At 39.7% G+C, this 16209-nt stretch overlaps 2 protein-coding genes across 8 annotated transcripts in view; one reads left to right on the plus strand and one right to left on the minus strand.

Annotated features, from left to right (window-relative positions):
• The window catches only part of LOC144368757 (Fc receptor-like protein 3), a 611935-nt gene that overhangs the window by 461398 nt on the left and 134328 nt on the right, over positions 1 to 16209 (plus strand).
• LOC144368442 (CD48 antigen-like) overlaps positions 1 to 16209 on the minus strand; it is a 47007-nt gene that overhangs the window by 20312 nt on the left and 10486 nt on the right. For 3 of the 7 annotated variants that reach the window (XM_078027311.1, XM_078027308.1, XM_078027306.1), the window contains exon 2: positions 680 to 1024. In XM_078027311.1, the coding sequence (XP_077883437.1) occupies positions 680 to 1024 (345 nt within the window). Of the gene's footprint in view, positions 1 to 628; positions 1025 to 1135; positions 1400 to 16209 lie in introns of those variants that run through there. The other 4 variants (XM_078027310.1, XM_078027309.1, XR_013428201.1 and 1 more) reach the window with 4 other exon arrangements.

A 16209-nucleotide genomic window follows, 5' to 3' on the forward strand; every position in this document is an offset into this window, starting at 1 on the left:
TGATAATGCACACCTATAATCCCAGCAACTCTGGAGGCTGAAGCAGGAGGATTGCAAATCTGAGGCCAGCCTTGCAACTTAGTAAGGCCTTAAGCAAAGTAGCAAGACCTCGTCTCAAAATAAAAGGGCTGGGGAAGTGCCTCTGTGGTAAAGCACCCTGAGTTTAATCCCTGGTACCAAAAATTAAAATAAAGCCATTTTACCTCATGATCATTTCTAACTTTCAGTCTCCTTTTCAATGTTTTTTTTTCCCTTCATCTTTTCAATGTCCAGTTTTGTCATTTTTACCAACTTATCTCAGTCACAGAATTTTTAAATCAGCTCTTGAAACAGTCAATTAAAGACTTTTTAATATAACTTTATATTTCTAATAATCAATTTTACAGTATCTCATGATTGAAGAAAGTTTGTTTAAAAAAAAAAAAAACTTTTGGGTGACTCCCAGTGCCAGTAAAAACTGCCATTTCATGTGCATTGTGTATAAATGATAAGAACTTCAGCTAGTTTTCCCTAAGATGTATCTTTGAATTTTAGTTTTCATTTTTAGGACATCTTCTGATGTCCTAACACGGATCTAGTTTATTTTTTGTTTGGGGTTTTTTCGTCACCTGATTTAAGGCCAACTTACTTTAGCAACATGGCTGTTGGAAAGCCTGCTTGGGCACGGAACCCGACTCACCATGGACGCAGAGTCTAAAACCTTTCTTCTGGGATTTTCCTGTGTTGTATTTGATTTCCGCTACATACAGTCCACTCATTTCCATGGTGAGATTCGAAATGCTCAAAATATACTTCTCAGCCAGGCAGAATCTGTGCTTGTATTTGTTTTCAAATTCATACCACTCCTGACGCGAGGGCTTCCAGGACACCAGGAGCTGCTGCTGCTCGGCTGCAGTATTCCACTTCCATTCTATCTCTCGGATGTCAGGGCTCAAAGTGTAGTTCAGGGGCAACTGAACAGATTCCCCCACCACCCTGTTCAAGGTGCAGGAAGGGCTGGGGTCTCTGACAGTCTGGAAACCTGCTAAAGGAAGAGCTGAGTTAGCAAAAGTAAACAGCACATTGTATCTGCACTAGGATTTCACGTCCCATGGATATTTACAGAGAGGGAGCCAAAGCTGCAGAGGGGACTCACTTGGGTGTTGATCTTGCCTAGTATGTGGCAGTTTTGATTCCAGCCACATGTCTGTCCCCCTCCTGGACTCCGGCTCTTTCCTTCTCTTGCTGAGGTGCAAAGACAACAATCAGGGTGGAGCTTCTATCTCTAAACCATGGAGCTTCTAATTTAATAAATGAAAACGGTTCAAATGCAAGCTTGCACCCAACAGGGGCCTTGGTCTAATTCCAGGAAAAGGAAATTGACAATATCAAAGTTGATCAATGATACTCGAGCAGTTCCATTCACCTGAAACTTGTTTCAGCTTTCTCTGCTGCTGACATTTTTCCTCAACCCGCTGCAGTGTGGCCTCTGGCCTGACAGTCCTCTGAAATTGCCCTGGATTAGGTCACTAATAAACCCTTATTTATCAAATCCAGTGTTCACTCCTCAGTTGTATTCTTCTGACATTTGATATGTGACTAGTTTTCTCTTTCTTGAAGCTCCGCTTGTCTGGTACAAATGTTTACTCCTTGGGCTGTCAGCTCAACTTCATTCAAAAAATGTTTCATGCACTCTGCACAGTTGAGTTTTCTGGGAGGTGAGGACAAGCAAGCAAAGCAGATCTCTGTCCCCATGGGGATTCTGTTTGAATAAATGGCAAGTGAAGACAAAAAATGATTTCAGATATTTTAAGTGCAATGAAGAAAATTTTAAAAATTCAGCACAGATCCCTTGCCTAGCACTAAAATTTCTCAAAAATCTGAGAATTTTCTGCCTGATCAGTCAGAGACTATCTCCTGCTACAGAAGCTTAAAATGCCAGATACTCATAGATAAGACAGATTCCTTCACAGATAAGACAGCACACAACCTATGCTCCTCAATCACATGCACCAGACCCAGACTTTCAAATGAAAGCTAGGCACATCAAAAGAGCAAGGCCACAAGATCTGTACTGCTGATGTGAAACCCACACAGCAGTCAGACCTGAAGCAATGGTGACAACTGTTTTGGAGCAGGGCAAGTGTCCAGGACCATGACACTGGAGTGTGAGCTGTGAAGTCTCTGCCAGAAGGGACAAGCCAACTTCTACTGGACCAGCTCTGATGGTGTCACTTGGGATGTGGTTCCTGGATGAGTAGTCTCAAAGCCTAGTCATTTGGGCCCTCAAAGATCAGAGGACACTTGCTAGTCTCTGATGCACATTTCCAATTAGTCCATTGATTTCTGTTGTTTGGAAGAACCCTGATGAACACTTAGGATAATGTGATAGAATAATGGTGGTTTGGAGGAGTTATGGGGGGGAGGAGTTACTCATCAAGATAGGTCCCTAGGAAGGGTCAATTACACAGGGTCCTGAAGGATGACAGGGAATGTTCTGGACAGAGGAAGAGTGTGTACAAAGGTTCCAATACAGAATCTAACTTGACCTGTACATAGAATGGAAAGAATAACCATGGCTGGAGCAGATTGACTAAAGAAGGGATCTGAAGACCTGAGATTGAGAGTCAGGAAAGGTTTTATGAGGATTGGAAGTTTGGATTATGAGCTCAACAGCAAAATATCAGATGAGCTTTATAGAGTGATATCACAAGATCGGCATTTTTAATGATCACTTCAGAATAGATACTCTAGGGATAATGATTTACCAAGAGTGGGAAAAGGGGGGCTGTGGATAGAACTCTGTGGCAGGCCACTGGACATCATGTGTGAGGCTCTAGGTTCAATCCCTGGCACCTCAAGAAAAGGAAAAAAATGGAAACAGTGGTAAGGGTTACAGTTAAGAGAACTTTTCAGTAGAGTAAGAGAAGAGTGGTGTCAGGGAAGGAGGAAAAGAAGAGGAATTCAGGAAAAAAATGCATCTGGACTATTGACTGTAAAATCATTCACATATTCTCTTATAATCTATTTAACTTCTCTAAAGTTGGGAATATGGCCCCACTTTATTATTCGAGTTTAATTCTTTCTATGTCCTCTCTTTTTTTCTTAGATTAGCTAAAAGTTTGCCAATTTTGTTGACATTTTCAAGGCACTAACTTGGGGATTCATGGATTCTTATGTCATTTATCTCTGCACTATTTCTTTCCTTCTGCTGCTTTTGCCCCAAATGCCTTTGACTCCAGCTTCCAGCCTCACTCTGCCCTACCTCAGCATCAAGCCAGCTCCACACCCTCAGGTTCCAGGCCTGCCCCAGAGCCAGGCTGGCCTCAGTGGCCCCAGGCTTCAGTCCTGCCTCTGTGTCAGGCCACCCCAAGTCCCCAGACTCCAGGACAGCATGGAAAGCTCAGGCCAGCCACTGAAGCCCCAGGACATATACCTACTCCCATAGACCAAACCTCCAGCCCAGTCAGTTCCAGGATGGCCCCTGAAAGACCCACAGACTCAATCTCCAGATCCACCCCAGAATCAAGCTGGCACCTTACGCTCAGAGCCAGGCATAGCCCAGGTCTTAGATTGAAACCATAAAGATTCAGCCTCCAGATCCACCTCTCCTCCTGGCCAGCCCCATTGACCCAAGCTCCAGACCAACCCCACTATCTGACAACATCCCTAGCTCCTTCCCTGCTTAAATGCCAGTCCACCCAGGCAAACCTAGATAATAGGCCAGTAACTACAGACCCAGCCACCAGCATGCCCTAGCTCCAGGTTGTCTCTTACTATCCCAGACTTCAAGATGGCACCCACCCAACCAGCTCCCAACTGACCCCCACAGACCCAGGCTCCAGACCAGCCCATGTGCCTCCAAGTACCAGGTCAGTCTCATTAAGCCAAGGCCCAGACTGTTCCGCTGCCCCCCCCAACCAGAGACTCAGGGTCTAGGCCCACTGCAGTGCCAGGCCAGTCCCTGAGGACTCGGGACCCAGGCCCATCCCCATGGACCCAGCCACCAGTCCCTGTTCCAATGTCAGGTCAGCCCCTATACACCCAGGTTTCAGGCCAGCTGCCACAGATATGGGCTTACAGACCTCCTCCATGGACCCAGTCAAAGGTCCATCCCAAGGGATGCCAGCACAGGACAGCTCCCATAAACCCAGAAACCAGGCCTTCCCAAACCCTAAGCCCTAACTCATGAACACAGGCATCAGGCCAGCCTGCTCAGGGACTCTAGCAGCCACCACACATGGGCCCTGCCAGATGACTTACCCAGACCTCGGTGACAGATTACCATTCCAGGGCTTTCCCTGCTGAAGCTAGTCTGTGAAAAACTGGACGACAAGCCTACTTCTTCAAATGTGAAGACTCCAATGCAGGGCCACAAGGATCATGAACAACAGCAAAGGGAGTTAAGGGGAAAAAAAAAAACACAAATAACAGATCCTAAACAAATGATGATTTACAAACTTTCTAACAAATAATTAATCAACCTAAAGAACTTCAGTGAGCTTTAAGAGAGCACAGATAGCTGGGCATGGTGGTACACACCTGTAATCCCAGGAACTCAGGGGGCTGAGACAGAAGGACTGAAAGTTCAAAGCCAGCCTGAGCAACTTAAGCAAGGTCCTGAGCAACTTAAGAAGACCCTGTCTCAAAATAAAAAATGGCTGAGGATGTAGCTCAGTGGTTAAGCACCTCTGGGTTCTTCCCTGGTAGCAAGACAGAGAGAAAGAGAAAGAGAGAGAGAATGCAGATAGATAGATAGATAGATAGATAGATAGATAACTAACAAAATTTCAGAGGTTGAAAGAGATATAGAAGCCATTAAAAAAGGAAGGGAGAAAGTGAAAGATCCAAAAATTCTGGAACTAAAGAACTCAATGACTAAACTGAAAAACTCTATAGATAGCACCAATAAAAGACTCAATCAGTGAAGAAATAAGAAAGAACCAGTAAGATTGAAAGCAAGTTATCTGAAATTACCTAGTCAGCCAAACAAAAAGACAACAAAATAAAGAGAATCAACAGGAACTGTGAGATTACCACCAAGGAACTAGTATATGCATTATGAGTGCCCCGAGGAACACAGAGTAAGAAAAAAGGAAAAGCTTATTTAAAGAAATAACTTTAATAAGTTATATCCAAAGGATTTAAAATCAGCATACTACAGTGACACAGCAACATCAATATTTACAGCAGCACAATTCATAAGAGCTAAGCTATGGAGCCAAGCTAGGTGCCCTTCAACAGATGAATGGATAAAGAAAATGTGGTATGTATACACAGTTGAGTATTAGCCCTAAAGAAGAATGGCTTTATGGTGTTTGCCAATAAGTGGATGGATCTGGAAACTATCACGCTAACTAAAATAAGCCAGTCCCAAAAAGCTAAAGGCTGAGTTTTCTCAGATATAGCACACAATAAAGGGCAGGGAGGGTAAAAAAAAAAAAAAAAAAGAATAGAAGATCAGTGGAGTAGACAAGGGGAATGAAGAGGGGAAGGGAGGAAAGATGGATCAGAGAAGGCAGTGAAATGAATCTTACATAACATTCCTATGTACATATATGAATATACCACAGTGAATCTCACCACTGTGTACACCTACAAGAAATCAAATTTTAAAAAATAACTATGGGTAAGTGACAGAACAATCAGTAGAGTAGAGGGAAGGGGAGCAGGGGAGGGGGAAGGGAAGGAGAAGGAGAGGTACAAGGGACTGTATTAGGACAGAATATATTCCATGCTCTTATAATTATGCCAAAATGGAATCTATTGTTATATATAACTAAAAAGAACCAGTAAAAATAAAATTAAAACAAAAAAAGAAATAATGTCAGAAAACTCCCAAATCTGGAGAGAAAATTGAACATCCAAAATCATGAAGCCCAAAGAACTCCAAATAAGTACAGATCTCCATTAACACATATTATAATTAAATTCTCAAAAGTAAAAAACAAAAGAAAAATTGGAAAGCAAGAAGAGAAAAGAAAATCATCACATAAAAAGGAAAATCCAGAAGATGCACCAGGCGCCCAGCCAGACCGAAGGAGGAAGACACGCCAGGCGCCCAGCCAGACTGGAGGAGGAAGTCCGGCCCCGCTCCGAGTGCTAGTCCGGAGGAAGTCCATTAACCCTTAAAACCCATCAAATAGGGTGTGGCTACCAGCACGGTTCTGCGGCTGATCCAGGTACCCGGTTTCCAACTCCCCCACCCTTAGCTGCCATAACTCAAAATATTTCCCACAAGCTCTTGTGGGTTGTAGCTATCAATGCAAAACAACAACTGTACAGGCATCTAGTTTCTACCTCAGAGACTAGAGTAGGGAAAATACAGGTGGAAGCTAATTTCCTTTCACACTGGCTATACCCACCACCCTGAATACAGAGGCTCAAGCTAGGAATAGACAACACCACCTACTGGAAGCAAGGAAAACAGTGTTGTGAGAGACTTTTTTTCTCTCTCTCTTTCTCTTTTTTTCTCTCTCTTCCACAAATTCAGCATATGTGAAACCAAGAACTGTGCATGAACAACCGAATTACCAAAGTAATATAATACATAGAGGAATTGCATATACCCCACCTCCCCCCCATTTTTTCTTTATTTCTATCTTACTTCCCTTTCCCTTCTCTTATTTCTCTTTTCTTCCTTGTTATTTTTTTCTTTTTTTAAATTCATATTCTCTCTATCCCACTTTCAATCTCCTAACTTTTGGTATCTATACATAGGGTAACTATCTAAATAGATAGGAGGTTGAGTCTTTACATTCTTCCATAAATTACCAGTCTAGTGGTTAGAGTTCTCCAAAGGTGCTAAGTTAGTTTAACCTCATACCTTCACTCCTTTCCCTCTAAGTACAACATCCTTCATCTGAAATTAAGTTTTCTATATGCCACCAGATATGGTACGCCTTTTATGAAACTAAGGAATATATTCTTAAGTAATAATTAAAGCCAATATCTATAGTCTTAGAATCTAGCTATAAATGTATTAATAAAGAGAACTTGTGCTTAGATAATGTACTGTCGATATTGGGATCTGTTAACATTGTCTTTCTCTGCAAAAGAGGGATTTTGGAGCTATACAAGAACAATACAAATATATAAGGGGAAAAACATTAGCACAACAGTTTCACAAAGCTAGAAAGAATCATGAGCAGTATGAAAAGACAAGGAAAGAAAGGACCACAAACAATACAGGTCAATTCAACATTAGATGAGGTAATATCTGCAGCTGATGAAATGTCAGACAAAGAGTTCAGGATATACATGCTTCAGATGATCTGGAGTCTCAAGGAAGACATTATACATCAAATTCAGACAATGAAAAATCACTTTGACAATGAATTACATAAACAAATCCAAGAAGCAAAAGATCAACTCTATAGGGAGATAGAGGATATAAAAAACAAACAAACAGAAATCCTGGAAATGCAGGAAACAATAAAACAAATTAAAAACTCAAATGAGAGTATTACCAGCAGAGTAGAACACTTAGAAGATAGAACTTCAGACAACGAAAACAAAGTTTTTCAACTTGAAAAGAACATAGACAGCTCAGTGAGAATGTTAAGAAATCATGAGCAGAACATCCAAGAAGTATGGGATAACATCAAGAAACCAAACCTAAGAGTTATTAGGATACAAGAGGGTACAGAGGTCCAAACCAAGAAAATGAGCAATCTATTCAATGAAATAATACTAGAAAACTTCCCAGACTTAAAGAATGAAAAAGAAATCCAAATACTAGAAGCCTACAGGACACCGAATGTACAAAATTATAAGAGATCCACACCAAGACACATATTAATGAAGATGCCCAACATACAGAATAAGGAGAGAATCTTAAAAGCCACAAGAGAGAGGAAGCAGATTACATTTAGGGGTAAACCAATCAGGATAACTGCTGATCTTTCAACACAGACTCTGAAAGCTAGAAGATCCTGGAACAACATATTTCAAACGCTGAAAGAAAAAGGGTTCCAACCAAGAATCATGTATCCAGCAAAATTAAGCTTCAAGATTGAAGATGAAATAAAAATCTTTCACGATAAACAAAAGTTAAAAGAATTTGCAGCTAGAAAACCAGCTCTTCAAAACATCCTTAGCAAAACATTACAGAAAGAGGAAATGAAAAATAACAATGAAAACCAACAGCGGGAGGTAGTACAGTAAAGGAAAAACTAAGCATAGAGGAAAAACAAATCATGTTAAGCATCGTACATAACCAAATATGGCTGGAAATACAAACCGTATCTCAATAGTAACCCTAAATGTTAATGGCTTAAATGCACCAATCAAAAGACATAGGCTAGTAGAATGGATTTTTTAAAAAGATCCAACAATATGCTGCCTACAGGAGACTCATCTGATAGGAAAATACATACACAGACTGAAGGTGAAAGGTTGGGAAAAATCATATCACTCATACGGACCCCAGAAGCAAGCAGGGGTGTCCATACTTGTATCAAATAAAATAGAATTCAAGCCAAAGTTAATCAAAAGGGATAAACAAGGACACTACATACTGCTCAAGGGAACCATACACGAACAAGACTTGATGATCATTAATATATATGCCTCAAACAATGGTGCAGCTACATTTATCAAACAAACTCTTCTCAAGTTCAAGAGTCTAATAGACCACAACACAATAATCATGGGAGATTTTAACACACTTCTCTCACCAATGGACAGATCTTCCAAACAAAAGTTGAATAAAGAAACCATAGAGCTCAATAATACAATTAATAACTTAGACTTAATTGATATATACAGAATATACCACCCAACATCAAGCGGATACACTTTCTTCTCAGCAGCACATGGATCCTTCTCAAAAATAGACCATATATTATATCACAGGACAAATCTTAGCAATTACAAAGGAGTTGAGATACTACCATGCATTTTATCTGATCATAATGGAATGAAATTGGAAATCAATAATAAAATGAAAAGGAAAAAATCCTACATCACATGGAGATTAAACAATATGCTACTGAATGAACAAAGGGTTACAGAAGACATCAAAGAGGAAATTAAAAAATTCTTAGAGGTAAACGAAAACTCAGACACAACATACTGAAATCTCTGGGACACTATGAAAGCAGCACTCAGAGGAAAATTCATTTCATGGAGTTCATTCCTTAAAAGAAAGAAAAGCCAACAAATAAATGACCTCACACTACACCTCGAAGCCTTAGAAAAAGAAGAACAAATCAGCAGCAAATACAGGAGAAGGCAAGAAATAATTAAAATTAGAGCTGAAATCAATGAAATCAAAACAAAAGAAACAATCAAAAAAAATTGACAAAACTAAAAGTTGGTTCTTTGAAAAAATAAATAAGATTGATAGACCACTAGCCACGCTAACAAAGAGAAGAAGAGAGAGAACCCAAATTACTAGCCTATGGGATGAAAAAGGCAGCATCACAACAGAAAATTCAGAAATACAGAAGATAATTAGAAATTATTTTGAAACCCTATACTCTAATAAAATAGAAGATAGTGAAGGCATCAATAAATTCCATAAGACATATGAACTACCCAGATTGAGTCAGGAAGATATAAACAACCTAAACAGACCAATATCAAGTGAGGAAATAGAAGAAGCCATCAAAAGACTACCAACCAAGAAAAGCCCAGGACCGGATGGATATACAGCAGAGTTTTACAAGAACTTTAAAGAAGAACTAATACCAATACTCTACAATCTATTTCAGGAGATAGAAAAAGAGGGAGAACTCCCAAATTCATTCTATGAGGCCAATATCACCCTGATTCCCAAGCCAGATAAAGACACTTCAAAGAAAGAAAACTACAGACCAATATCCCTAATGAATTTAGATGCAAAAATCCTCAATAAAATTCTGGGAAATCGTATACAAAAACATATCAAAAAGATCGTGCACCATTATCAAGTAGGATTCATCCCTGGGATGCAAGGCTGGTTCAATATCGGAAATCAATAAACGTTATTCACCACATCATAGACTTAAAGATAAGAACCATATAATCATCTCGATAGATGCAGAAAAAGCATTCAAGAAAGTACAGCATCCCTTTATGTTCAAAACACTAGAAAAGCTAGGGATAACAGGAAGTTACCTCAACATTGTAAAAGCTATATATGCTAAGCCTCAGGCTAGCATCATTCTAAATGGAAAAAAACTGAAGGCATTCCCTTTAAAATCTGGAACAAGACAGGGATGCCCTCTCTCACCACTTCTATTCAATATAGTTCTCAAAATACTGGCCAGAGCAATTAGACAGACAAAAGAAATTAAAGGCATTAAAATAGGAAAAGAAGAACTTAAATTATCACTATTTGCAGATGATATGATTTTATACCTAGAAGACCCAAAAGGGTCTACAAAGAAACTACTAGAGCTAATAAATGAATTCAGCAAGGTGGCAGGATATAAAATCAACACACATAAATCAAAGGCATTCCTGTATATCAGTGACAAATCTTCTGAAATGGAAATGAGAAAAACCACCCCATTCACAATATCCTCAAAAAAAAATAAAATACTTGGGAATCAACCTAACAAAAGAGGTGAAAGATTTATACAATGAAAACTACAGAACCCTAAAGAGAGAAATAGAAGAAGATCTTAGAAGATGGAAAAATATACCCTGTTCATGGATAGGCAGAACTAACATCATCAAAATGGCAATATTGCCAAAAGTTCTCTATAGGTTCAATGCAATGCCAATCAAAATCCCAATGGCATTTCTTGTAGAAATAGATAAAGCAATCATGAAATTCATATGGAAAAATAAAAGACCCAGAATAGCAAAAGCAATTCTAAGCAGGAAGTGTGAATCAAGAGGTGTAGCAATACCAGATTTCAAACTGTACTACAGAGCAATAGTAACAAAAACAGCATGGTACTGGTACCAAAACAGGCATGTGGACCAATGGTATAGAATAGAGGTCACAGAGACCAATCCACAAAATTACAACTGTCTTATATTCGATAAAGGGGCTAAAAGCATGCAACGGAGGAAGGAAAGCATCTTCAACAAATGGTGCTGGAAAAACTGGAAATCCATATGCAACAAAATGAAACTGAATCCCCTTCTCTCACCATGCATAAAAGTTAACTCAAAATGGAACAAGGAGCTTGATATCAAATCAGAGACTATGCATCTGGTAGAAGAAAAGGTTGGCTCTTATCTACATATTGTGGGGTCGGGCTCCAAATTCCTTAATAGGACACCCATAGCACAAGAGTTAATAACTAGAATCAACAAATGGGACTTACTTAAAAGTTTTTTCTCAGCAAGAGAAACAATAAGAGAGGTAAACAGGGAGCCTACATCGTGGGAACAAATGTTTACTCCCCACACTTCAGATAGAGCCCTAATATCCAGAGTATACAAAGAACTCAAAAAAATTAAACAATAAGATAACAAATAACCCAATCAACAAATGGGCCAAAGACCTGAACAGACACTTCTCAGAGGAGGACATACAATCAACCAACAAGTACATGAAAAAATGCTCACCATCTCTAGCAGTCAGAAAAATGCAAATCAAAACCACCCTAAGATACCATCTCACTCCAGTAAGATTGGCAGCCATTATGAAGTCAAACAACAACAAGTGCTGGCGAGGATGTGGGGAAAAGGGTACTCTTGTACATTGCTGGTGGGACTGCCAATTGGTGTAGCCAATATGAAAAGCAGTATGGAGATTCCTGGGAAAGCTGGGAATGGAACCACCATTTGACCCAGCTATTGTCCTTCTCGGATTATTCTCTGAAGACCTTAAAAGATCGTACTACAGGGATACTGCCACATCGATGTTCATAGCAGCACAATTCACAATAGTTAGACTGTGGAACCAACCCCGATGCCCCTCAATAGATGAATGGATAAAAAAAATGTGGCATTTATACACAATGGAGTACTACACAGCACTAAAAAGTGACAAAATCATGGAATTTGCTGGGAAATGGATGGCATTAGAGCAGATTATGCTACGTGAAGCTAGCCAATTGCCTCAGTCTTGGCTGGGCACAAGATCAGGAGCCACCACACACTTGTAGATTCAAACAGCAATTCTTTATTCCCGAACTCACACCGGCCTCCCCACAAATTCAGGGGAAATCTAAAATCTGCCCGCCCAATTCACCTACTCCACGAGTCTTTTTTCCAAATTCCATTTGAATCTCACGAGAACTCAATGGGAACAATCAGCAGGAACACCCTATTCCCAGCAGCAATAATCTTCAACCTCCAACTTCCCTAAAACCCCTATTGTCTTAAACGGGGAACGCCCTAAACTTGTCTTAAACCGGGAACACCTTAAACTCAAGGAGCGGGATACTTCCTCAAACCTGATCAGCTCTAAACCCGGATCTGCCCTGGTCCTTGAGCAAGGTCACCTTACATGCAATGTCAACAGCGAAATTCCAAGACAAGGCCATTTAACATGGGGTACGCTGGCAAGGAAATTTCGATGAGTCATTCCTACTTGGCAATGGCCCTCAGCAGCCAATCCCTAAAAAGCAAATGCCAAATGTCTTCTTTGATATAATGAGAGCAACCAAGAACAGAGCAGGGAGGAAGAGCAGGAGGAAAAGATTAACATTAAATAGAGTCATGAGGTGGGAGGGAAAGGGAGAGAAAAGGGGAAATTACATGGAAATGGAAGGAGACCCTCATTGTTATACAAAATTACATATAAGAGGTTGTGAGGGGAAAGGGAAAAAAATTAAGGAGAGAAATGAATTACAGTAGATGGGGTAGAGAGAGAAGATGGGAGGGGAGGGGAGGGGGGATAGTAGAGGATAGGAAAGGTAGCAGAATACAACAGTCACTAATATGGCAGTATGTAAAAATGTGGATGTGTAACCAATGTGATTCTGCAATCTTTGCAATGTTTTGAATAACCAATAAAAAAATTAAAAAATAAAAAAAATTTTAAAAAGGAAAATCCATAAGAATACCCATAAAAATATATCTGTAAGAATATTTTTTAGCAGAAATCTTGCAGGCCAGGAGAGACTAGAAGGATATATTCAAAGTATTGAAGGTGAAGGGACTACTGATCAAGGATACTATACCTGGCAAGTCTATGCTTCAGAAATAAGGAAGAAAAGAGGATAATCCAAGACAAACAAGCTGTAGGAATTGGTCACCACTAGACATGCTTCACCAGAAATGCTAAAAGGAGTTCATCAAGTCGAAATGGAAAGATCCTAACACTAAAACATAAAAACTCATCATAAGGGCAAAAATATAGTCACATTCAGAATACTCTAATACTGTAATGTTAGTACATGAATCACTTTTTACTGTAGAATTAAATTGAAAAGTATTAAAAATAACTACAACAATTTCTTAGAGGATGTAATCAAAAGACAGAGAGTGGCCAAATGGATAAATAAACTAAATTCAACTATATGCACCTGCAGGGGACTTGCTTTAACTTTAAGGACATTTATAAGCTGAAAGTGAAGGGATGGAAAAGATATATTCAGTGGAAATAGAAACTAAAAAGAGCAGGAATGGCTATACATATATCAAACAAATAGATTTACATCAAAAATGGTCCTAAGGAATTATCATGTAATGAGAAAGGGAACAATCCATCAAGAGGGCATAATAATTGTCAGTATATATCCAATATCAGAAAACTAAAATATAGATGGCTGTGGGTGTAGGTCAGTGGCAGAGCACCTTGCCTGGCATGTGTGAGCCCCTGGGTTCAATCCCCAGCACTGCAAAAAAAAAAGAATTAAATCTAAATATCTGAAGAAAATGTTTACAAAACTGAAGGGAGAAATGGCAACATAATAATACTAAGTGACTTTACTCTTAATATTCCACTTTCAACAATGAGGATCCATAAAGAATATCAGTAAGGACACAGTGGACTTGAACAACACTATGGACCAAATACACCTAACAGACATCTGTTGGGAGCCGCTCTGAATGACCACGCTTTCCAGTCCTGAAGCACAAGGCTCTGACCAATCACTACACTTTGTGGTGACCTGGGCGTTGTCCCAGCTTGGACAGCAAGGCGGATCTTCAGGTGCAGGTGTACCAGCTGGGGTTGAGCTACACTCACCTGTTCCTTTGTAATCCTACCCCTTGCCTCATTTGAATGGCTTCTTCCCAATAAAAGGGTTCTGCACATGCTCCTCTCTCCCTTTCCACAGACCCCTGAGGTCAGAGGAGCCATCACAGGACCCCTCAAAAAAATAGGTATTTCTCTGTCTCTGTGATATTATTTCGTGCCTGTTCATCTGGGGTGACCTTGAGTGTTTAGTCCTGGAACACGACATCTACAGAACATTCTATCCAATAGCGACAGAATACACATTCTTTACAAGAACACATAGAACATTCTCCTGTGGGATGCTATCTGTGAATTATTTGAGCATCTTCACTCGGCCTTGAGCCAGGGAGATTTAGGTTTGATGTTGCAAACTATTTTGTGGCCCCTCTCACTCAATGGATTGTGCAATGCACTTGACCTCTGTCTTCACTCAAATAGGGAGACCACTCACATAGGTCTGGAGTTGAGAGTAACCTGTTGGAAACGTGACGGCCCACTTCCTACCTTATTTGGCAAAGAACATTCCATGGAAAATTTTGATGCTTTCCCATAGAAACAAAGCAAGCACAGCCTCTCACTCTCTTTCCAATGTGGAAGCTCCATCCCTAAGATCCAAGAGCCGACCCACCCCCATTTTCTAAAATCACTTCCTGTGTCCTGTGGTTTCTTGGCCCTTAGCTTTAGTTTACAGCCAACCCAAATTCCACTGCCCACGCAGGATGTGGGCAAGATTTTCCAAATAGCATTTTTTTTTAGTTGTAGTTGGACAAGATGCCTTTATTTTATTTGTTTATTTTTATGTGGTGCTAAGGATCAAACCCAGTGCCTCACACATGCTAGGCAAGTGCTCTACCACTGAGCTACAGCCCCAGCCCCCAAAGATCATTCTTATAAATTTAATTTTTAAAAATTTAATAAAAAAATTAATAATAAAAAAGCCTAAACACATTCAATAAGATTAAAACCAAATCAAGTACCTTGTCCAAACACAATGGTATGAAACTATAAATTAGTAAGAGGAAAATTCACAAATAAGTGGAAATTAAACAATACATCCTGACATCTCAAAACATTGTATATAGATAAAGCAGTTCTAAGAGCACATTTATAGCAATAAATACCTACATCAAAGAAGAATAAAGATCTCAAAGGATTAACCTAGGTTTATAACTCAGGAAATTAAAATCGATTTTTTTTCCTTTTAGCCAAAGTCACCATCTTCTAGTAATTTGTCAAAATGCACAAGGAGAGGCACTTGTCACATGTTCTCTAGGCCTTTCAGGAAACATAGAGTGGTTCCTTTAGCCACATACATGTGTATCCACAAGGGTGACATTACAGACATCAAGAGGATGGGTACTGTTCAAAAGGAATGCCCCACAACTGTCACCACAGCAAAACCATGTCACCAGCACGCTGTGGGCACTGTTGTAAACAAGCAAGTGAAGGGCTAGATTATTGCCAAGAAAATAAATGTGCACACTGAGCACATTAAGCACTTAGAGCAAAACAGATTCCTGAAATGCCTGAAGGAAAATAATAAGAAAAAGAAGAGAGCCAAAGAGAAAGGTACGCCAGCTCCACTGGAGCCCCCGCCCACCGTGCCCAGAGAAGCACACTTGGTGAGAACCAAGGAAAGGAACCTGAGAGGCTGGAACCTGTTCCCCAAGGAATTCATGAAATAATGGGGGGGGGAGGAAGAGGTGAAGGAGGAGGAAGGGAGGAGACAGTCAGGCATGCTCAAAAAAGAGGCACTAACCCCAAAGTCAGCAAAAGAAAAGAAATAACAAAGATCAGTGCAGAAATAAATGAAATAGAGGTTAGGGGAACAATAGAAAAGATCAATCAAACTAGCAGTTGATTTTCTTGAGGAGACAAAATTGACAAACCACCAATGAGACTAAGAAAAAAGAGATATTAAAATAAATGAAACAAAAAATGAATGAGAAAACATTACAACTAATACTACATAAGTACAAAGGATCACAAAACACTACTATTGAAAATCATGAACCAACAAGTTGCAAAACCTAGAAAAATATAATTTCTCAGAAATATGCAACCTTTAAGACTGAATTATTTTAAAATTTGCATATCTCTGAGAAATCATATTTTTCTAGGTTTTGCAACTTGCTGGTGCAAATGGCCATATATACAAA

This window comes from Ictidomys tridecemlineatus, chromosome 11 (genome assembly GCF_052094955.1).
Source record: "Ictidomys tridecemlineatus isolate mIctTri1 chromosome 11, mIctTri1.hap1, whole genome shotgun sequence".
NCBI classification, from domain to species: Eukaryota; Metazoa; Chordata; class Mammalia; order Rodentia; family Sciuridae; genus Ictidomys; species Ictidomys tridecemlineatus.